General features: G+C 39.2%; 1 protein-coding gene across 6 annotated transcripts in view; it reads left to right on the forward strand.

Moving 5' to 3' along the window:
- The window catches only part of CAMK4 (calcium/calmodulin dependent protein kinase IV), a 254,678-nt gene that overhangs the window by 201,045 nt on the left and 32,736 nt on the right, over positions 1–20,897 (forward strand). For 4 of the 6 annotated variants that reach the window (XR_009007091.1, XR_009007092.1, XR_009007090.1 and 1 more), the window contains exons 8-11: positions 4,797–4,872; positions 9,756–9,882; positions 13,827–13,979; positions 15,162–15,368. Coding sequence is in view for 2 of the 6 variants with exons in the window: in XM_007192092.2 (XP_007192154.2) it covers positions 4,797–4,872; positions 9,756–9,882; positions 13,827–13,979; positions 15,162–15,602 (797 nt within the window). In the remaining 4 variants the exon portion in view is untranslated. Of the gene's footprint in view, positions 1–4,796; positions 4,873–9,755; positions 9,883–13,826; positions 13,980–15,161; positions 20,031–20,897 lie in introns of those variants that run through there. The other 2 variants (XM_007192092.2, XM_007192095.2) reach the window with 1 other exon arrangement.

Genomic DNA, 20,897 nt, shown 5'->3' on the forward strand with positions numbered 1-20,897 from the left:
GCAAAAATTGCACTTGACAATGTTAAAAAGGTTATGCCCCATTCTTGTCAAATGTATGTGACACCGTCACAGAGGACCACACATGGTACAGATGCTAAGAAAAGCACAAGTTTGGAGTCTGCCCGGCTGTGGGCACTTGCTGCCACCTATAGGACGCTACCCTGAAGGCATTCTCCTCCCGGTTCCTAGGCCAAGTTAGGAACCGGGAAGAAGCAGAGAATTTCCAAACACTGCTCTTCTGCTTCTGGCAGATAAATCCCTCTACCTCCTCCTTCCAAACTGCTCACTCCCCAGAGGCAAAGCTTAGAGAGACTTCTAGACGCTGTGCTAAAGATGCCATGGATTTTTGTGGCCCCAAGAAAACTATGAATTCAAGATAAGCCTCTACAGTGAAAGCTCCACAGTGTTTTTCCCTCAGCTGTGGCGGGCGGGGGAGTAGTTTTGTAAAGTCAGATTCAGGCTTTAAGACGAAAATAGATTTTTTTTTCCATTTTGCAATTGAGGTAGAGTTGATTGACAATATTATATTAGTTTCAGGTGTACAAAATAGTGATTCAAAATTTTTACAGATTATACTCCATTTATAGTTATTATAAAATATTGGCTATATTTCCCATATGTTTTGAATGGTTAAAATGAAAATGTAGGAGAGAATTTAAAAACAAACGAACAAAAAAAAAAAAACCCTGACCTAGTGGAATCTGCAGTCTGGCCTGGACCTGGCTCCCAGGAGCTGGATGCACCTGGGCCTCGCACACCAGCTACGCTCCACCCACACTGACTGCTCCGGTCCCCTAAGGGCCCCTTGCTCCTTCCCGCCGCAAGGTCTCTTTACGTGTGGTTCCTCCATCAGAACCCTCTTCCGTCTCTTTCAACCACTACCTCTCCCCCTTTGCCTAGTTAACTTCTCTAGATCTTTTACATCTGTTTAAACTTTGCTTTCTCTGATCACATTTCTCCATCTTTCTGACTAGGTCAGCCCTCTATTAGAGTCACTCTCCCTCCAAGCACTTCCGGTTACCACTTTACAAAACGTATGGTTTTCTTTGTTCTTCTTTTTTTTTTTTTAAAGGATACTTTTTTAAAAAAATTATTTATTCAGTTATTTGGCTGTGCCAGGTCTTAGTTGCGGCACGTGGGCATCTTCCTTGCAGCTTGCGGGATCTAGTTCCCTGACCAGGGATGGAACCCCGGCCCCCTGCATTGGGAGCATGGAGTCTTAACCACTAGACCACCAGGGAACTCCCTGTATGGTTTTCGTGATCAGCATCTACCTCCCCCACCAAACTGTAAGCTCCTTGATGATGGAGACTTGTTCTCTGTAACTCCCCATTATTCCCCAGCACCACCCAACAGTATCTGTCATACAGCATGTGCTTAACAAATAGTTCATGATTTATTAATTTATTAAATTTATTATAAATTAAATTATTAAATGATTGAGTAAATGAACCTGTTGATTTCATTCACCTTAGTCTCCCTTGGATTTGTCTCAAAACAGTTAACAGTAGTTTGAAAAAGTCTTCCGATAACGAATGCCACTCTGTAGTTTTAACTCCATAGGTAGGAAGGGATCATAAAGCTCATCTAGGGCACTGACAAAATGAAGTGACCTAAATTATCCCTCTATTCTTCTCCTAGGACTTTAGGAAAAGAGGGGAAACCTAGCACCAATCAATGTGTCACAGGCTATACCTGATACTTCTTATTTTAGAACCAATTTCAGTTACAGTGATTTTATTTAATAAAACGTAATTCATTCCAATCTTTATATGTACCTTCAATTGCTAGATATTGGAGTGTGAGGTGTCCTGGGAGTTCTGTGGCATTTAGTGTTTAATGAGCAATAACATAATTGATAAGATAACTTTAGGAAGTGGCAGAAAACTTCTACTTAGAAGAGAGCCAGGAAAATCAATAAATGACTATTGACTATTTCTGAAAAGATGATTCTAAATCACTTAAAATACATTTTTAAAAACTGTAGTACACCTTGAAATGTTTTATCCCCCCATTTTGCATTTGTTTGTTTGTTTTGGCAATGAGGTAAGAAAATATATGAAGGACATCCAGAAGTGCTTATAGCATTAATAGGTGCACTAGCTGATGCCTTTTCTTGAACTGAATTGGAAGTAGTCAACTATTTCTCACTCTAAGTAAATCACAAATCTGTAGAATTACCTTCAAGGACATTTGATACCTAGGAGACTTGAAGCGCTAGCGTGCCAGCGTCTGAAATGTATTCTAGAAAAGCTTTTGGCTCTTGGAAAGGGTTCAGATAGATTACAAGGGTGTGTTCTGCTGGTTCTGAAGTCAAGGTCATATTAACTAATGAGTGAAAATATTTAAAGGTTACTGTGAATTGGTACCTAATTGTGTCTAGGAATTTAGGTGTGTTTCACCCAAATTTTGTATTAGGATTAGTAAATATTCAATAGGCTAAATTCGTTTAAAAAATTCTTTTTAAGAGGAATTTATTATGGAGGGCAAAAACGTTCTATATCCCTTTCATCTCAGTTAACCTCACTATGGAAAGTCTAGCTTTTCACACCACCAGTTTACTCACATTGCAGCATAAGGTCTTACAAGGAAATAAATTGCCTTTGGAGAGTAAGGTTGCACCCAGTGCTGTGAAGGGAGATCAGATATTGCCATATCAGGTAAGAAACCCGGATGCCCTCTAAAGTGGATTCAGAAAGGCTTTTGTTCCGTAGTAGTCACTTCGTTTGGGGCCCTTGGCCTGGGAGCTATGGAGGATGGCCAGAGAGAGCACCTGACCTTCGAGACAGCATGCTGATCTCTGCACAGCACAGGACAGGAGGTTTGATTTCACTGGAGCTGACAGGATAGGTGCCTGCAGGGCAGCAGACACAGTAGGCGCTCCGGTGGGAGGGATGGGATTTCAGCAGGTTCTGTAGCAGGAATGCTTGTCCTCCTTCTTGCTTAAACTCTAATAACTATCCCTTTACGCACATCACAGTGGCTAAAACTCAAAGTAAACTTGGAAATTAGCTAGTTCAATTCATTTACCAGAGGTAAAAACCAAGACCCAGGAAATATAAGACTGTCCCCAACATATCTCTGTGTTTATGTTGAAATGTCAGTATAAGACTTGATAACGCTTCATGGATGTGGAGACCTGGAGTGGGGAAGGGCACATGGTACTAACTGTGCATGCCAAATATGCATGTGTTCAGCTCCCTGACAGCAGCAGCCCTTCTGAAAGTGGCAGCCGAACCTCAGTTCCCTTTGCACTATGATGAGCAAAGCATTTTCGAGTGGGAGTTCAGTGCGGGGGCTGCTGCGGCCCAAAGGAACTGTCTGTGGGTACAGATGGCTCTGGAAACGGAAGCCAACCTGACAGAGAGAATGGTGTTGGCTTTGAGTGTGCATTTTTCTTAATTATGTTAACTAAATCTTAAAAGAAAAATTTTCTAGGAATAATTTGCTCATAGATGAGAAAAACTTCTTGGCCCCAGATCCAGTTCCTCAAAGGGTACATCTTGCTGAATTGCTGCTCAAGAGTGCTAGAATGCACACAATCATTACACAGGCTCTTCATCTCCTCTATTTTATGTAACACAGTTTCTACATAAAATATGACGAGAATATTCTGGTTGGAAAAGGATGGAGACAAGGGGATAGACTGGGAAGACGTCAGTGGAAAATCTGCTGTGTTCCTTCCTGTAAATTAAATTCAGAGTCCCATGAGAACAGCTTCCTTTAGGAGCTCACTTTGACAATCTCCACCAATATTGACATTCCCAGGCTGCATGGACAAGGGATTCTGCTCTCCTGCCCCCCTGAGGGAAGGAGGAGTGTGGTGCCCCTGTCCCCAAGGCCTCCCTCAAGGAGCCCTCAGCATTCATCAATCAGCTCCTTCCTCAGGGGCCCTGCTGACACCTACAGACAGCACTTTTGTTCAAAATAGAAAGGGGCTGCTCTGGGCTCTAAACCTGAGCCCTATTTCTACTAGAGGGTAGAGCTCTCACTTCTTTTCTTCCTTTGTTAGTTAGGCAAACAAACAACACCTCCAATCCTCAGTGCAAACAGTTAGACCCAGTTAACTCTCCATTTTCACGGCTCTAAGGTAATAAAATCATGGAAGATCTCACTATTCTATACTACCGGGGCCGTTTAATGGCTGAGATGACTTTCCATTTTCACAATGGTGGGCAGGGCTGATAGGAGCAGCCTCCTTGCGCACAGGGAAGCCCCCTTTCTCAGTTCATAATCCCAGACTGACTGGGGACAGCTGCTCTCTGAGGACCTATGTGTAGTTCTCAGCACCGAGACATGTGCCAGGGCCCCTCCTAGCTCCTGTTCCAACCTTCCAGTACTAGAGACTTTCCAGTCCTCTCACTGTCTGCCCTGCTCCCTGCCCTGCACGTTGTCAAATACACACACACTCATGGACACCCCAGGCCGCAGGCGGCATGATTGTGCCTTTTTCCCCTTACTATGCTAAACTTTCATTTCTTTTCTATATACACAGCTCCCTTTGTAGCAGAAATATAGCTCTATCTGATTTGAGCAGTATCATGATGTTCTGATGTAGACTATTAAAGTTAATAACTTTAATTTTATGCACCCCAAACACAGAGAGGCTATAATGTCTCCCACTAAAATAGACATAAGAATTTGTAGACTCATACTTTGGTTTGGGGAGAGAAGATTGGTTATAAAACTGTTCCAAAGTTTCTGTTGACGAATTCATTTCTTCCCTATTGCTTGTTATTAAAATGTGAATATTGAATTTAAACTGTAATTTAATACAGTTTTCACTCTTTCTGCAGCACCTGAAATTCTTAGAGGCTGTGCCTATGGACCTGAGGTGGACATGTGGTCTGTAGGAATAATCACCTACATCTTGTAAGTGGAGAAAAGCAATCTCTAAGCATACTGTTTGCCTTTGCTGTAATATTTTCTAGTTACTCATAGTCCTCATAAAAAACAAGATTCCTTTTTGACTTTTTGTGGTTTTCTATGACATACTAAGTGTAGTTACTGATGGAATTTTCAGAAAATGAGCATTGCTTTTTATTTTGTAATTTTCTTGGGGCCAGAACTTCTGTCTAGGGCTTTGCTGTGTCTCATTCTGCTATGCAGTGTATAGCAGATTTGGGGAACAATTCATTGTTTGATGATAGTAATGAGCATGAAACAAATCCACCTATTAAACTTGCACTTATTTTCTTTATGTGCATCTCGTCCAAATGATTAGAGTATTATTCCTTTTTAAGGGGCAAATGGCTGTTTAATCTCTGAAGCAATCCCAAACTGGTACGTTTCTTATCAGGAATGTTTTAAATGCATTTGGGCTATCAGTTTTGGTTCCTGTATCTGTTAACTTCTCAAGGACCTTTAGTTTAATACCCTAAACTCAGAGAAACCTGTTCTCTGGTAGAAAAAAAAAGGGGGGGGCTAAATCTCTCACCCTCTGGTATCCCCAACTCCATTCCTGAGCTCCTGTCCACTAATAAACATGGGGTTTCAGTTTGCCAAAGAGATGATGGAATTGCAGACAAATACAAGGGAAATAATCAAGAACAATGGAAGAGTATCTGGGGAGGAAGGCTGTTGTAGAACAACTACAAAAGCAAGATATCAGTAAGTTCCAAAGTTTAATTCAAACCAAGTAGATTTGGTTTTCAATTAGAGGATACTGCAGAGTTAATTGTTGGAACCTGTAATATTCAAATCTGTAAAGAGATTTTGAAGGGTGTGGAAGAAAGCAAATTAGCTCAGGCCGCTATAACAAAATACCATAGACTCACTCGGTGGCTTAAACAACAGAAATGTAGTTATGTAGTTCTGGAGGTTGAAAGCCTGAGGTCAGGGTGCCAGTAGGTCAGGTTCTGGTGAGAGCTGTCTTCTGGCTTGCAGACAGCTGCCTTTCCACTGTATCCTCACAAGGCAGAAAGAGGAAGCAAGCTCTCTGGTGTCTTCTTCTTATAAGGGCACTGATCCCATCATGAGGTCCTACCCTTTTGACCTCATCTAACCCTGTTACCTGCCAAAGGCGCCATCTCCAAATACCATCACATTGGGGGTTAGGGCTTCAGCATGTTAATTTGGGGGGAACACAATTCAGTCCATAGTAGGAAGAGGTTTGGTTTGGTTTGGTTGATTTAATAGTGATCTTAGAAAGTGCAGTGTCTAGGTAATATGGGCTAGGAAGAGGGTAACTAGGGTAGAACCCACGAACAAGTTAGCAAACTCTAAGTTCACCTGGGTTTATATTGATATATTGGTCAGTAAGAACCATAAAAATGTTTAAAAGCAACCCATAAAATAGCCATCTGCTATTATGTAATGTCAAAAGATATTTTCAGTGATCAATTCCCTGTGTTTCCAGGATGTATTAAAGCTTGAGAAGAATTTGGAGAGCTAGGGAACCCTGTTTTTTCTTAGGAAAGTGAAAACTTTTAGGTAATTTGTTTGCCACACCAAGTGCTTATTAGTTCATTAAAATGAATTCCTAAGGCCACATCATAGAATCCCTTCAGCTGACATTTAAGATCACTTTTATGCTGCGAAAGAATGTTGTCTCCTGAATTATGTGGGTGACATATCATACTTAGTGATGTTAAGTGAAAAACTGAACTACAAATAATGCTCCAGATTTGCCCCTAAAACGTAAACATGCCCACCCAATTAGAGTTTCGTGTTGAAATGTGATGGGAGGGGTTGAAGCACTGGGGATGTGTAAGAACTCAGAGATGGAGGTAGGAAATTTAGTAACATTTGCCTTGAAAAACTGAAATATGGGATGAGTAAAACTCCATGATGTGGTCACTAACGTGGGAAAATGAAGAGAAAAAACTGTGGCCATTTGAGAAACGTCTTACTGTAACCCTGAAAATAATTTTTAAAATCTCTCAAGTTTCTTTCCCCTAGTTCACTTAAGTCCATTAATTATAGGTGTTGGTTGAATAAGTGGTAGCAGCCCCCAAAATTAAAGTAACGGTGCTGCTCACAACTAATATCCTTTAGTTCTTTTTTTTTTTTTTTTAAAGAAATTCACGTTCTTTTTTTATTTTTTTTATTTATTTATTTATGACTGTGTTGAGTCTTCGTTTCTGTGCGAGGGCTTATCTCCAGTTGCGGCGAGTGGGGACCACTCTTCATCGCGGTGCGTGGGCCTCTCACTGTCGCGGCCTCTCTTGTTGCGGAGCACAGGCTCCAGACGCGCAGGCTCAGTAGTTGTGGCTCACGGGCCCAGTTGCTCCGCGGCATGTGGGATCTTCCCAGACCGGGGCTCGAACCCGTGTCCCCTGCATTGTCAGGCAGATTCTCAACCACTGCACCACCAGGGAAGCCCTAGTTCTTTTTTTTTTAAATAAATTTATTTATTTATTTTTGGCTGGGTTGGGTCTTCGTTGCTGCGCGCAGGCTTTCTCTAGTTGTGGCGAGCGGGGGCTACTCTTCATTGCGGTGTACGGGCTTGTCATTGCAGTGGCTTCTCTTGTTGTGGAGCACAGGCTCTAGGCACATGGGCTTCAGTAGCTGTGGCTCACAGGCTCTTGAGCGCAGGCTCAGTAGTTGTGGCGCACGGGCTTAGTTGCTCCATGGCATGTGGGATCTACCCGGACCAGGGCTCGAACCTGTGTCCCCTGCATTGGCAGGCGGATTCTTAACCACTGTGCCACCAGGGAAGCCCCTAATATCCTTTAGTTCTGATCCAACTTCTGTCAGCCCCTAAGCCTAGGGACTTTTTATTTAATCTGTAGTCCATTAATAATTGATGAAGTCCACTACACAAGATTCATTGGAACATTTTCTCCAGTGGATTGTGCCATTGGGCTTATGTACCTCCTTTATTATTATTAAGAGTTCCACCAGGCTATTCTGTGCTATGACCTTGCTATTTCTAAGGATGACAGTAGCCTGGAAATAAAGGCCATTTTGTTTCTTACAAGAATTCTGGTCCCTCTCTTTGGTTTAAAGCGTTAAAGCAAAACCCTTTGTCCCCACAGACAAAAGCAACTACTACAGTTCTCAGGTCAAAATCAGAATCAGATAACGTCAGAGATTCAAATTCTCTCCTTCAGCTTTCAGCACTACAGTTCTGCTCAATGGCTTGGAGCTACCCTGTGTAATACAGTCACACTTCAGGCCTTATAATCCTAATATCCTCCTAAACTGTCATTGTCAGCATTCAAATATTTCCATTTCTAAAGGGTTTTCTTACTCTGTGTGTATGTCTGTGTGCTCATGCACACATGCGTGCCGCTGTCACATTTCTTCCATTTTTGACATTTCAGGCTGATGAGATAAACTTTTTACCTCTGTTACCAATGCACAGACCTGCTGACATGACTGAGAGGAAAGAAAGGCATTTGAGTACTGTACCTTCTGAACTATCATTTTTCTCTCTAGATTTCCAGAAGGGGAAACATTAAGAGTTCCCTGAACTAAGCCTGGAAAGTTGACCAATTTCTCCATGACTAGCCAACAACAGGCTATGTTTTTCTAGTGTTTTGGAGGGCAGAGGAGGGCCAGGTGAGGCTGAACTGCCTCCTTGGCGTCGTGTGGACCTGTGCTCCCTTCTCTCCTTTTGCTGGAGCAGTATTCTCTGCGTGGACTGCTGCAGTGGGAGAGGGAGGAGGGACAGCCCAGGCCTCAGCACGCCCTGAGCCTTGCCTCTTCCTGGCTGGCTCCACAATATTCGAAAGAAACGAAGACTCTCCCAACAGGACGTTCCCTGAGCAAAAGAACATGAGAAATTGCTTCTTCCTAGAAACTCACTCCATTAGGATGCACTGGAACGTTTCATTCTCGGCACCAACCTGGCCGGTTTGAAGGAAGAATTTGGGGAAATGTTTTTCATTCTTTTTCCTTCATTCCTTGTTAGATGCAACACATGCCCTAGCAGGGACTTTTAAAAAAGAGTTCCCTTTTAGTGATTTCAGTACCTACACCCACCTATAAACAGTAGAGGCTTGGTGGTCCCAGACCAGCAACTCACTTTTCCTCTCTCTCTTTAGGATGCCAGAGATGGTTCTCTGTTTCTTTTCTCCCACATTTCTCATACATTTTTATGCTGACCCGTGACGGAAGATGAAGGTGAACATAGTGAGATGTCTTTAAGATGTGCAAAAGTGAGGGTCACTTACCAGGTTGAGCTAACGCTAGGCTGCTCACCTCTGCTGGCTGCGTCTGCTCACTGTAGTAAGTTTTAAAAGGCCATTCCCTGACAATAGTGTTAGCTCCTGTGTTTGTTCACTCTGAAATCCAAACTGGAATGGGATAGAAATCGAATATTTTATTCATCTCTATGGAAGAATTCAAGTGAAAAGGGCTGAATAAAAACAACTAAAAACTTTTCTTTCCACCTTTTAACCTTTTTATTCTCCAAATCCTAACTTTTCTGTTTTGTAATCAATTGGAATTCTAATCAATCTGGCTTCTCAATTCCTGGTGGAAAAAAATCCATGGAAATAGCACTATAGCATAATGCCTAGAATAGTGTTAGCTATTATTATTGTTGTTTTGTGTCATAATTATTAATATGATTATAACTTTTTATAGAAATCTTAAATTGGTTTTGTATCTATTCTTACTTCCTGAAGACATGACTGTGTGTTTATATAATCAAAAGTGAATTGTAAGGTGATTACATACTAAAACTGAGCGATTACATTCATAACAGGAAGCTGTGGAAAAGGACAGTCTTGAATTTCTGAAAAAAATTGGTGAAATATGCTTAGGCTTTTTAAAGACATTTTATTCTCTATCTTTTGTCCCTCTAGACTTTGTGGATTTGAACCATTCTATGATGAAAGAGGCGATCAGTTCATGTTTAGGAGAATTCTGAACTGTGAATATTACTTTATCTCCCCCTGGTGGGATGAAGTATCTCTAAATGCCAAGGATTTGGTAAGTGTGACCAAAACAAAATGAAACAAAATGAAATAAAATCCCTTGCATTCATTTTTATCTAATTAATGGGCAGTGCCATTTTTTAAATTAACCCCTCTTAATAGCTTATTTCTTTTTAATTATAAAGTATTTTTAATGAAACAATGCACACTAATGCATTTTCCTTATAGATAATGAAAAAGATATGTTTGATTCATCTCTAGCTGAATTATCACAAATTACAAATTACGGCATATTAATTAATGAGTTTTTACCATCTAGTCAATGCAGAACCTTGCTTAGAAGACAGCTGTGCTAAGTGAATCCAAACATAATTTACACAGAAGAATTCTGTTTTAAAATGGCTTGCTATCACCTAGATTAGTTATACTTTGAATAAAACAACATTGCTTCTTGAATGTTCAAACTTATTAAAATATCCTGATAGTAACACAAGTCCCATCATGCATGATTATCATTATCATTACAGGTTACACTATACGTATACAATTATCATTATCATTACAAGTTACACTATACGTTTTGTTTGGTTTTTTTGTTTGTTTTACTTGGCTTCTCACTTCAGGTAACATTGAAGTTTGTTTGCATTCAGGAAACACATACCCTCTAGGGAGATGGCCCACCTGTTCTAAAATAAAGAGGATATTAGGGTGTAATTGAAACATTTACCATCAATCCTCTGGAGAGAAATCACGCAGAAATAACTAAAAGCTGACTTCTGAATCATAGAAGGTTAGATCTCCAGGGGATCTTAGGAGTCATCTAATCTTCCCTGCATTGTAAAGATGAGTTTGCTAAAGCCCAGAGAAGTGAAATGACTGTCCAAGTTCACACAGCTTCTCAGCAGAAAGGCATTGTTAGGAACTAAGGATCCAGATTTCCAGACCCCTTATCCAGTGCTCTTTTCCCTCCTTGCCATCTGTGTTCTTTCATGAAAACAGATTTCCTACAGGTCACGGATTTTCCAACATGGTTGTGAAAGAGAGGCCATGTGTGTGATGTGGGAATGTGTCATCCCAACTTCTCCCTCATGTCAGGGCCCACACTCCTAAACATCTCTTGAATCCGTCCACTTCTCTCCACCTCCACTACAACTGCCTAGTCCAAGCCCCATCCTCTCCTGGTTCACGGCCACAACCTCCTATCTGGTCTCCTTGCCTCTTCTTGTGTTCTTCTCAAGTACACTCTCCACACAGGATCCAGAGGAATGGTTTTATAAATAAGTGCCACCCTCTCTTGTGCCACTCATTTCACATCACTCTCCCTTGATCTCTCTTTCCTCCAGAGCACTAGACTTGCAGTCCCTCATCAACGTAGCTCTGGGTATGGGCCATTGCTCTTCTTCTGCTTTGTGATGTTCTTTCCTCCTTCCTCTCCACCATTACATACACATACACACCTCTTTACATAGGTAACTCTTATCTTCAAGCCCTGGCTGCCATTTGGCATTCTCTGGGAGATTTCGTCTTCAGCAGGCCATTCTTCTCACAATTGGTTCGTTCCTTCTGCCACTTGTTCCTCTGCCCCCTAGACTTCCTTTTTCATGATGGTCATCATTTCTGTATACTTGCTCAAAGGTGTTCCTTAATTAGATTGTAAGCTCTGGGAGAGGGTGAAGCATGTGTGCCCAGATCTTAGTACCATATGGACAAAAAGTACAGGCTCAATAAATATTTGTTGAAGGAAACCATGAATCAGGAAACAGACCAAGGATTCTTAAAGTCTGACATGCCTGGACTCAAGTGACCCCCCTTCTTATAATTTACAGGTATGACCTTGGGCTACCCTAACCTCTCTGTGCTTTAGTTTTCTTCTCTGGAATGATACCAGTATCTATCTCTAAGTCTTTAGAAGAATTAAGGGATATAATACATACTAAGTAATCACCACCAACTAACTCAATAATAACCCCATTATTTAGTCCTCCTTCCATTTCTTTTTATCCCTCATAAAAATTAAATGGATAAGAGGGTTAGCTGTGATGTTCCTTCCTTCAGCTAGACCTCCTGTTGGTTAATAAATTTATAAAACTTCAGAACTAAAGCAATCATTGAGCCTCATAATGTGTACTTATTAGCAAAACCTGCATCTGTTTTGTCATGAGCAGAGGCTATGGTGCCAATGACTGGGGAGTTGGGCTACAAGAGGAACCGTAGGATAATGGCAAGGCTTTGGGTTTGAATCCTGACAAGGTCACTGGATCTCTCTAATCTTCAGCAAGTTTCTTAATAATTCGGTGCATCAATATCTTCAAATGTAAAGATTAATGATGACATATATAAAATTTTGTACATACTGGCTTTCAGTAAATTCTTTGTATTTTCATGAGGAGGAGGATGGTAATGATAAGAGGAAACGGATGATTAGAAAATGAGAGGGAAATATCTAACTGTCAGGGATGGTGTAAGGATTAGGTATCATTTACATAAAATTATTAGTTTATGTGTTCAACAGATGATAGCTCTGACTACTATCAAATTTGTATTACTACTGTGCATTCTTTTTCTTAATTATCCTTATCTCCCTCCACCTCCTCTCTGATTTTAAGCCTAAGCAGTCTCATGTCTCTGCCCTTTACAAATTCAGTGTCTCTACCCCACACACACATTTCTTTGCAAATGCTACAAAAAGGAAGTGAAAGGAGAACCAGATATTCATTCTTCATTTGACTAGCTGCCTGATTTTGTTAGCCTGTGTTCAGTTCTTAGGTTATTAGAATTAGAAAAGATCTTATGCCTTAAATCATCCAAAGCCCCTCATTTTACATATTGGCAGACTGAAACCCAGAGAGGCTGACTACCTTGGAAGCACTATGGTGTAGTGGCCATGAGACAAACTCTAAGACCCGAGTTTGAGTATAGCCCCCACCAGTTACGAGTTGTCTGACCTTACACAAGTCACTAAATCTTTCTGAGCTTCCTTCCTTCCCTCATTTATGAATTGGAGCTAATAGTTACTAATTGATAATGTTATGGGCAGGGTTACATGAGTTTTGTTTTGTTTTTTTTAATGTTATATGTCTATAAGAATGTATTTATTGATACAAAGGAATTAGGGTGGAAATGAGGTCATGTAAGAAAGGGCCCAGGAGGGTGTCCATAGTCACCCAATTCACATGTGGTCTTTGTCTAAGGTCACAAAAGTAGTTAGAGACTTTGAATAAGTTAGGACTTGAACATGCTTCCTGACTCCAAATAGTCTCTGCCTCATTCCAGGTCACCCCTTCTGAGCCTAGGGCTGGGGATTATTTTGGTTGTTGATCTTCCTGGCAAATTATTGTCTGCTCATCCTCACAAGCAGGGGTAAACCTCCCAGAATGGGCTACCATTGGTTTGAATTCAGTCCTTTAAGCAAATCATACCCCCAAGCTACTGACACCTTTACTTTGATTCTAAATAGGCTTTCACCCCAGCTCTTGGCTTATTCCTTAAGTACCCTCAAGGGATTAGAGAGAGCTATTAACTTCATGATAGACTCATGGTATAATCATAAGGGCTATGATACTGCCCCTATTGTTTGCCATTCAATTCCCATAGAAAGAATGATGGATGCATGAACGATTCCGTCTCCATTGATGTGTATTTTAAGCTCTGAACTCTAAGTGACGTGAAGTGCGGCTGAGAATTATTCAGATGCTGGTCCTCATTCAAAGAACTTCCAGTCTACAGGCAAGGCAGGACTTGTTTCTTTGACCTCTGTGGGCAAGCTGTCCGCCAGTTTGGGCTCTCAGGTAGCTTACGCACACCACTCTCAGATTCCTCAGCTACTGCTACCTGAAGCCATCTCTACAGTGACCTCTGGGGACTTAAAAAAATTGTTTAATGTATATTTAGTGTACTGCCAAGGAAATTAAATAAGACCTAGAAGTTCACGAGCTGAGGGGCAAACCCAGGTCACCGTAAAAATCTCCCTGAGAAGACTATGGTTCTTTATCATTTCAGGTCAGAAAATTAATTGTGTTGGATCCTAAGAAAAGGCTGACTACCTTCCAAGCTCTCCAGCACCCGTGGGTCACAGGTAAAGCAGCCAATTTTGTACACATGGATACAGCTCAAAAGAAGCTCCAAGAATTCAATGCCCGGCGCAAGCTCAAGGTTAGATGGCATTTATTTGTTTTATTTAAAAAAAAAAAAAGATTTCTCTCATATCTTGATGATAAAAGATAATTTCACTATTATTTATCTAATACTATTATTCATCTCCTGTGGTACTAGGAAAAATCCTGCTTTGAAATCCCAACACTGCTGGTATAAAGCCAATTGCAGTTCTGTTATCCTCTCATAAGAATTCATTGTGGGGATTTTTGTTTTTTGGGTTTTTTTGGACGGGGGGCACCACGCCACTCAGCTTGTGGGATCTTAGTGAAAGCGCCAAGTCTTAACCACTGGACCACCAGGGAATTCCCAGAATTCACTGTTAATAAAGGGAAATGTGTTGTATGTTGAGCTTTACTCACCAACCAAATCCATTATCATTGCTTCTCATTTAATTAAGGCTGAACAGCTTGAACAGCATTGTTCAGGAAACATTTATTCAGAAAGTTGTCTACTTTCTGAATATGCAAAAATTGGGAAACAATTTTTTAAAACTATGTTTTATTACATAGGCAAATAATGATACTTGGTAAAAATTAAAATAATTCAAGTGATAGGGAAAATTATCTACCAAAACATATCTCTTTTTATAGAATGTATATGGAATAGAGATTAGGTGCTTTTCGCTTACTTAATGGTATTTCGGACTAGCTATACATACAAGGGATCTCAGAGAACAGCTGGGGGTCAAAAATAGTGTTCTATTCAGCAATCGCTTACAGGCTGATACAGACTAAATAAACCTGGAGGGTTCCATGGTCATATTAATTTGAAATACACTAGATTAAACAACCTTGACTTAACCCAGGATTTCTCAAACAAATTTGACTGTGGAACTCTTTTATCTACATAGTGCCTACTAACATCCATGGAACTAGTGTCCCATGAAACAAATACTTTGGGAAACACAATCTAAAATTTTTGAATATTGGTAATCCATGGGAAAATGCATTTATTCAGGTTTTTGGTTGTCCAGATGATTAAATATGCTAATTTGAGATTAAACATATTTTGCTGTTCATTCTCCAAACAAGTTTTCATTAGACAATCTTGGAATAATATACTTTCAAAGATTAAACACTAACATATAATAACAAACTCCCTAAATGCAAAATTGAAATTGAGCTCTGATTTGGGATTTTAAGTGAAAGTAACACCTGACACTTTTCTGTTTCCAATCAGGCAGCAGTGAAGGCCGTGGTGGCCTCTTCCCGGTTGGGAAGCGCCAGCAGCAGCCATGGCAGCATCCAGGAGAGCCAGAAGGCCAGCCGAGAGCCATCTCCAACACAAGATGGCAATGAAGATGCTAAAGCTATTCCGGAAGGAGTGAAAATTCAAGGAGATGGGGCCCAAGTGGCAGTTGAGGGGGCAGAGGCTGAGCTGATGAAGGTGCAGGCCACAGAGAAAGTTAAAGATGCTGAAATAAATGCTGCTGAGGCCACCAAGATGGTGCCCGAGGCATTAGAGGATGGGATAAAGGAGGCTGACCCAGAAATAGAGGAGGGCCTAGTGGAGGAAAAGCTGAAGACTGTTGAGGAAGCAGCAGCCCCCAAAGAAGGGCAAGAAAACCCTACTCTGGAATTTGGAGCTCAGCAGAATGATGTGATCCTGCCAGAGTACTAAATGGCTTCCTTCCATCTGGGAGCCAAATCCTGGCACTTTATGCATTTTGTCCTTCAGCAAGGAAGGTGTGGAAGCATGATATGCATTATAGTGATTCTGTTTTTAAGGTGCAAAAAAATACATATATATCAGTTGGTAATCCTAACTTCAATGCATGTGACTGCTTTATGAAAAAATAGTGTCTTCTATGGTATGTAATGGATACCAAATACCTACTGATGAATTAAATTTGAAATTGCAAGTAAACACAACATAACATTTAAAAACATACATTTTCAGGGACCAGTAGCACACATTTGAAGTAAATAGTAACAAATTGTTTTTGCTTTGAAAACCTAGCCAGCCTACACCCTTTGGATTTCTTTACAAGGACTGTTGCTCAGCTAATACTAGGTAGAGCTATAAGATGTATTCCCATGACATTCACAGTCTTTTCAGTAATGTGTTCAAACTGTTTACAAGAAGATGGTTAGGTTATAGTTGTATGGTATGTGCAAAAAAAAAAATCCACTTATAATGGTAAGAAACTGAAGCATACTTTAAGGGCTATGAAACCATATGCCCCTAAAGCTTGTGTGCAGAATGCTTTTTTTATCTTGTCTTTATTTATACACATCATATTACTAATAACCAAAAACATTCTATTACAAATTTCTGCCATTTTACAGTCCTAAAAAAATTATTTTACAAACTCACGCTGAGGAATTTATTCTTTCCTTCACCTGCTCTCTAACAAGAAGTCCTTCTGATGGACAACACTTAGGGGTGGAATAAAGAAATTTAGTGAAGAAAAGGAGATAAGACTGGGACTTAGACTAATAAAGACTGACTCCTTGTCATTTTTCAGATAAAATTGAATTTATTCACAAGCTTGTACAATTTTAAATATAGGAACACTTTTATGGATAAACTCTATACTTACCAAGGTTCAGATATTTAGAAAAGTCTACACCAAAGGCTGATGCCAAAATGTCTGAATAGAGTGGGAATAATATCCCATTGTAAGATCATCCATTATTGACTTTAGTAAGGAAACCTTTGTTTTTATAAAAGTCCTTTTTTTCCTTCAACTGATGGTTATTTAGATATACGGCTTATGGACTAAAGATATTTCTGAAAAGCTAGTATATCTTTTTCTCATACTTGGAATGGAAGCACCCATATTTACAATATATTTTTGAGAGTTTCCATGTCCAGAAATGTAGGACAATGCAGCTTTTAATTTACTTTAGTAAACAAAAAGAAACAATGAAAAAACACTGATTTCAAATCAGACTCTTGAGAAGCTGTAACATTAGACCTAATACATTACCATGATTTTTTTCAAAATATTTTTCTTTGGTTTTCATATAAACACTTTTCCCTTATAAAAATCACAGTTAAATTCCAAATACCTCAGATTTATTTCTAGCTTGAGCGTAAATGAACATTTTTATCAAATTAATTATGCAGCATATTTTAGTAGGTTTCCTTAATTTTAAAAAAGGATTATTTTCAGGCCAAAATTATGAATAAAAATGACTATCACATAAAAATCCTCCTCAAAAATAGAGATCTTAAATTCTTTTGGCTCTTCCTCAGACCTATTAAATTAGAAAATTAAATTAAACCTCTGGTTTCTGGGGACTATCGGACCTTGGAGACATTCTGCTTTCCAAGTGCAAATTTTTCTTTACTCCTGTTCTCATGAGAAGAAAATAAGGTAGAACTTCTTGTCTTCCATAATATAGGGGCCTGACAGATCACTGACGTGGAGGAAAAAGCCCTTAAGGGTACATCATCTGGACTAGGAGAAAGATTTTTTGTTTCATTTTATCTTTATTAATTAGTAGAGAGTACTTATCTTTTTCTCTACTGTTTCCTTCCTTCTTTATTCTCTCAGAATTTCCATTTTAGCTATTATAAGGGGCTCACTAGTTTCAACCTTTAAGAATGCCTTCTTCCCTAAGCATTAAGATTTCTATTTTAAAAGACCAATTGCCTGGTATACTTTTCCCAAAGAGACTTAACAGGTGTATATGGTGAGGCGTATATGGTAAGTGTCCCATATATTGGAAAATACCAATTGCCTGGTATACTTTTCCCAAAGAGACTTAACAGGTGTATATGGTGAGGCGTATATGGTAAGTGTCCCGTATATTGGAAAAGGGAAGAAGAGAGGGAAAGGAATCTTAATGGAAAGTGGCAATACTAATAGGAAGATGAGAACACATTGTCCCTCCCAGCCCACCTCCATATTGTTCCAAGGTCAGTGGTTATATCATCCCAACACTCAGGGCTGACTGCAATGGTCAGACCTGCGGACTGTGTAGTGTGAAGAGCACTGCAAATGCCAAGGCCAGTGTGTGTTTAAGAATTTACCCATTTAAATGAGTACACATGCCTATTCCCTGGTGCGTACTCGAGGGTGTGAGCGTAATTTCCTCTTTTTTAACCTGTAAATTGCACCCTCTAAAAATCAGCAGGAGTTTTAAATTTTGACTTGTATGTTAAAGATTAAGTCCTGATAATGCCTAAGTGACTGAGTTAGTCATTTCAGTGGAAAACAAGTCAAAGCTTCACAAAAATCGGTCATTTCAGCCAAATGATTCAACCTAAGATTTCACAGAGATGCTATTTAAGTTAGGATAGTTAAATTAACATTTTTGAAAAAACAGTAAACATTTATATTGCTTGTTAAAATGGGATATATTATCTATCTCAAAGATTACTTATTTATAATAGTAGACTAATGCAGATAGAACCTTAATTTGATGAACTATTTCATAATGTTTCCTTTAACTGACAATATAGTCACAAAGCAAATAATTAAGGGAATTTCAGCAAACAATAAATTACATTTTGCATTTTAGAGATGACAGTTATTACGTTATTGATTTTTGTTCTCAGATAAGTTCAGATACATAGCATCAACCAGACTATTTTGCCATAGAGAAGGAAAATCTTGAATTATTTCTCCCATTTAAAAAGTCTAATTGGAATCCCAGTGGTTTTTCTCAAACCGTAAGAGCTCATTTGTCCCATGAATACATAAATAAGGTAGAAATTAGAATAATATGGTTGTAGAAGTTATTGTCTAGAACAAGTGCTGCCTAATATAGATGATACGAACCACATATGTAATTTAAAATTTTCTCCTAGCCACATTTTAAAAAGTAAAAAGAAAAAAAAAAAGCTGGTAAAATTAACTATATTTTAATCCAATATATCCATACTATTATTCCAATACATCATCAATATGAAAAATTAACAAGACCCTTTAAATTTTTTATTTTTCTACTAAGTTTTCAAAAGAAGGATTATGTTACACCTTTAGTACATCAAGTGCTCAATAGCCACATGTGACTAGTGGCTACAGTGGTACTGGAAGAGCACTGGTCTAGAGCACTTTCAAAGCAAAATGACACACGAATTTCTATGCTTAGATTTGAGCTGCCTCAGTTTTCCACACTGATGAGTTGGTAGGAGGCCAAAAGGAAAATGTTTCAGAAATGTCATAGACTGAGTAAAAACTCTGTTGGCCACGTCTACTTATTCATGTGCTTCAGAGGAGAAGTGTTTCCCAGCATGACGGTTAGAGAACTTTCCTGGGCATTGGCAAGTTGTCTGTTGGCTACAGTTCCTCTCTTTGGGCCCTGGAATCTTGACTACAGGCTAGCGTCTCCTGAGTACTGCCATGAAGCCAATCGTGTTCTCACATACCAAAATCTACTGCGGGCGAACCATGTGTCCTCATTCAGGAAGGACTGCACACAGAATCTTAGTGGGATTTTGTAGGCCTGGCCACCAACAAGGCTGGACACCATCCTTGTGTTGCAGGCAATATTTCTTTATAGAAATCTTCTGAAATATACCAAATTTGCATGATAAAGACTGTATGATAAGGATGATATCACCCCAGTTATCCTTAAAATGAGAATATGACCATCCGCTGGCATTTTTTATATTTCCTTAGAAGAGTTTAATCAACTCTGCCATTACACATGGATTCAAAAGACTTTTTGGAATTTTCTTACATATTGCTATTTTAGAATAATCCTCAAGGTTCTATAGCCATTTTTAGTGGCAGACTTTAAAAGAAAGGAACAGTTTGCCTTTTACTGTGACCTCAATTACATAGTATTTTAAACATATTTTGTAATTTAGAATGTTTAGCAATCCCTATTTCCAGTTTCACATGCAAGGTAACTGCTTGAAGATTGCCTATAGACTGAAAATTTAGAGAAAGCCATTTTGTTTCATAATTCAGTTGTTTCACAGAAGCATCTGGTTGCATTGCAAATCTGAAAATAAAAGAAGTAAATGCCAAAAAAGGCAAAGGATAAAATCAGTAAATCATTTATTCTGTTTCAGGATTGTCTTTGCAAAGCAAATGCAAAAAAAGTCAAAAAAGTGAATCAGCACTAGGTTTTTCTTGATGAGGCTGACTCCACATAAATTGACATAAATATACTGAGCAGAGTCAATTACATAATTACAGTGCCATTATGTAATTTACTTGTCATTGCGGAGTATTCAGTCTGGTTATCTAGGTCTACTTTAGCTGGTGCCAAATTTTCAGACATCTACTTACATAATAGGATTTGTAATATCCTTGTAATTACTGCCTATTAGGTCATATTCAAATTTCCTTAATGTTCAGCACTGATATGTCTCTGATCAAGGTCGTTGCTAACATTTGAGCATTTACTGGTTAAATACTGCTTACTGGTTAGACTCTATGTGTGTCTTCAGTGTTTTTTTTTTAACATTTATGCACATATAATCTCAATATTGGTATTATAATATTCATAACCACATGTTAAGCAGAAATGTAACCAATAATTTTCTATGAAACTTTTTCAAAGTTCTTTTCTTCGCCGGCACAACTCAGGGTGAGTTTCTGGCTCCTTGACAAATGGAAAAAGAACCTAAAAGATCACTGGAGAGATATCAGGTATCCACCCATAGTAACCAAGCTCAGCATTTCTTCTTTCTACATCCTGATCTGTTAAGGGCCAGTTTTTGTCATCATTACTTTCAAATATCACCTGAGATCAGATAATATAGTCTCAGCTCACAAAGCCCAACCATTTATATACTTTTCTTGGAGAGCAATAACAAACTTGACTAATTTATGTTTGCTTGTTTAAAATTCTAATTTTCACACACTCTCTGTGGTGTACTCTAGAGGCTTTGATTGTGTGATTTTAACTTCCTTCAAGATTGTCTTTTCTCTGTCACCTGGCCCAGAGGTCTACCTAGGACAAGGAGGAAGCCTTGCCATGAGAGTGGACCATGTGAGTCCTTGACAGG

This window comes from Balaenoptera acutorostrata, chromosome 2 (assembly GCF_949987535.1).
Source record: "Balaenoptera acutorostrata chromosome 2, mBalAcu1.1, whole genome shotgun sequence".
In the NCBI taxonomy this organism is placed as follows: Eukaryota; Metazoa; Chordata; class Mammalia; order Artiodactyla; family Balaenopteridae; genus Balaenoptera; species Balaenoptera acutorostrata.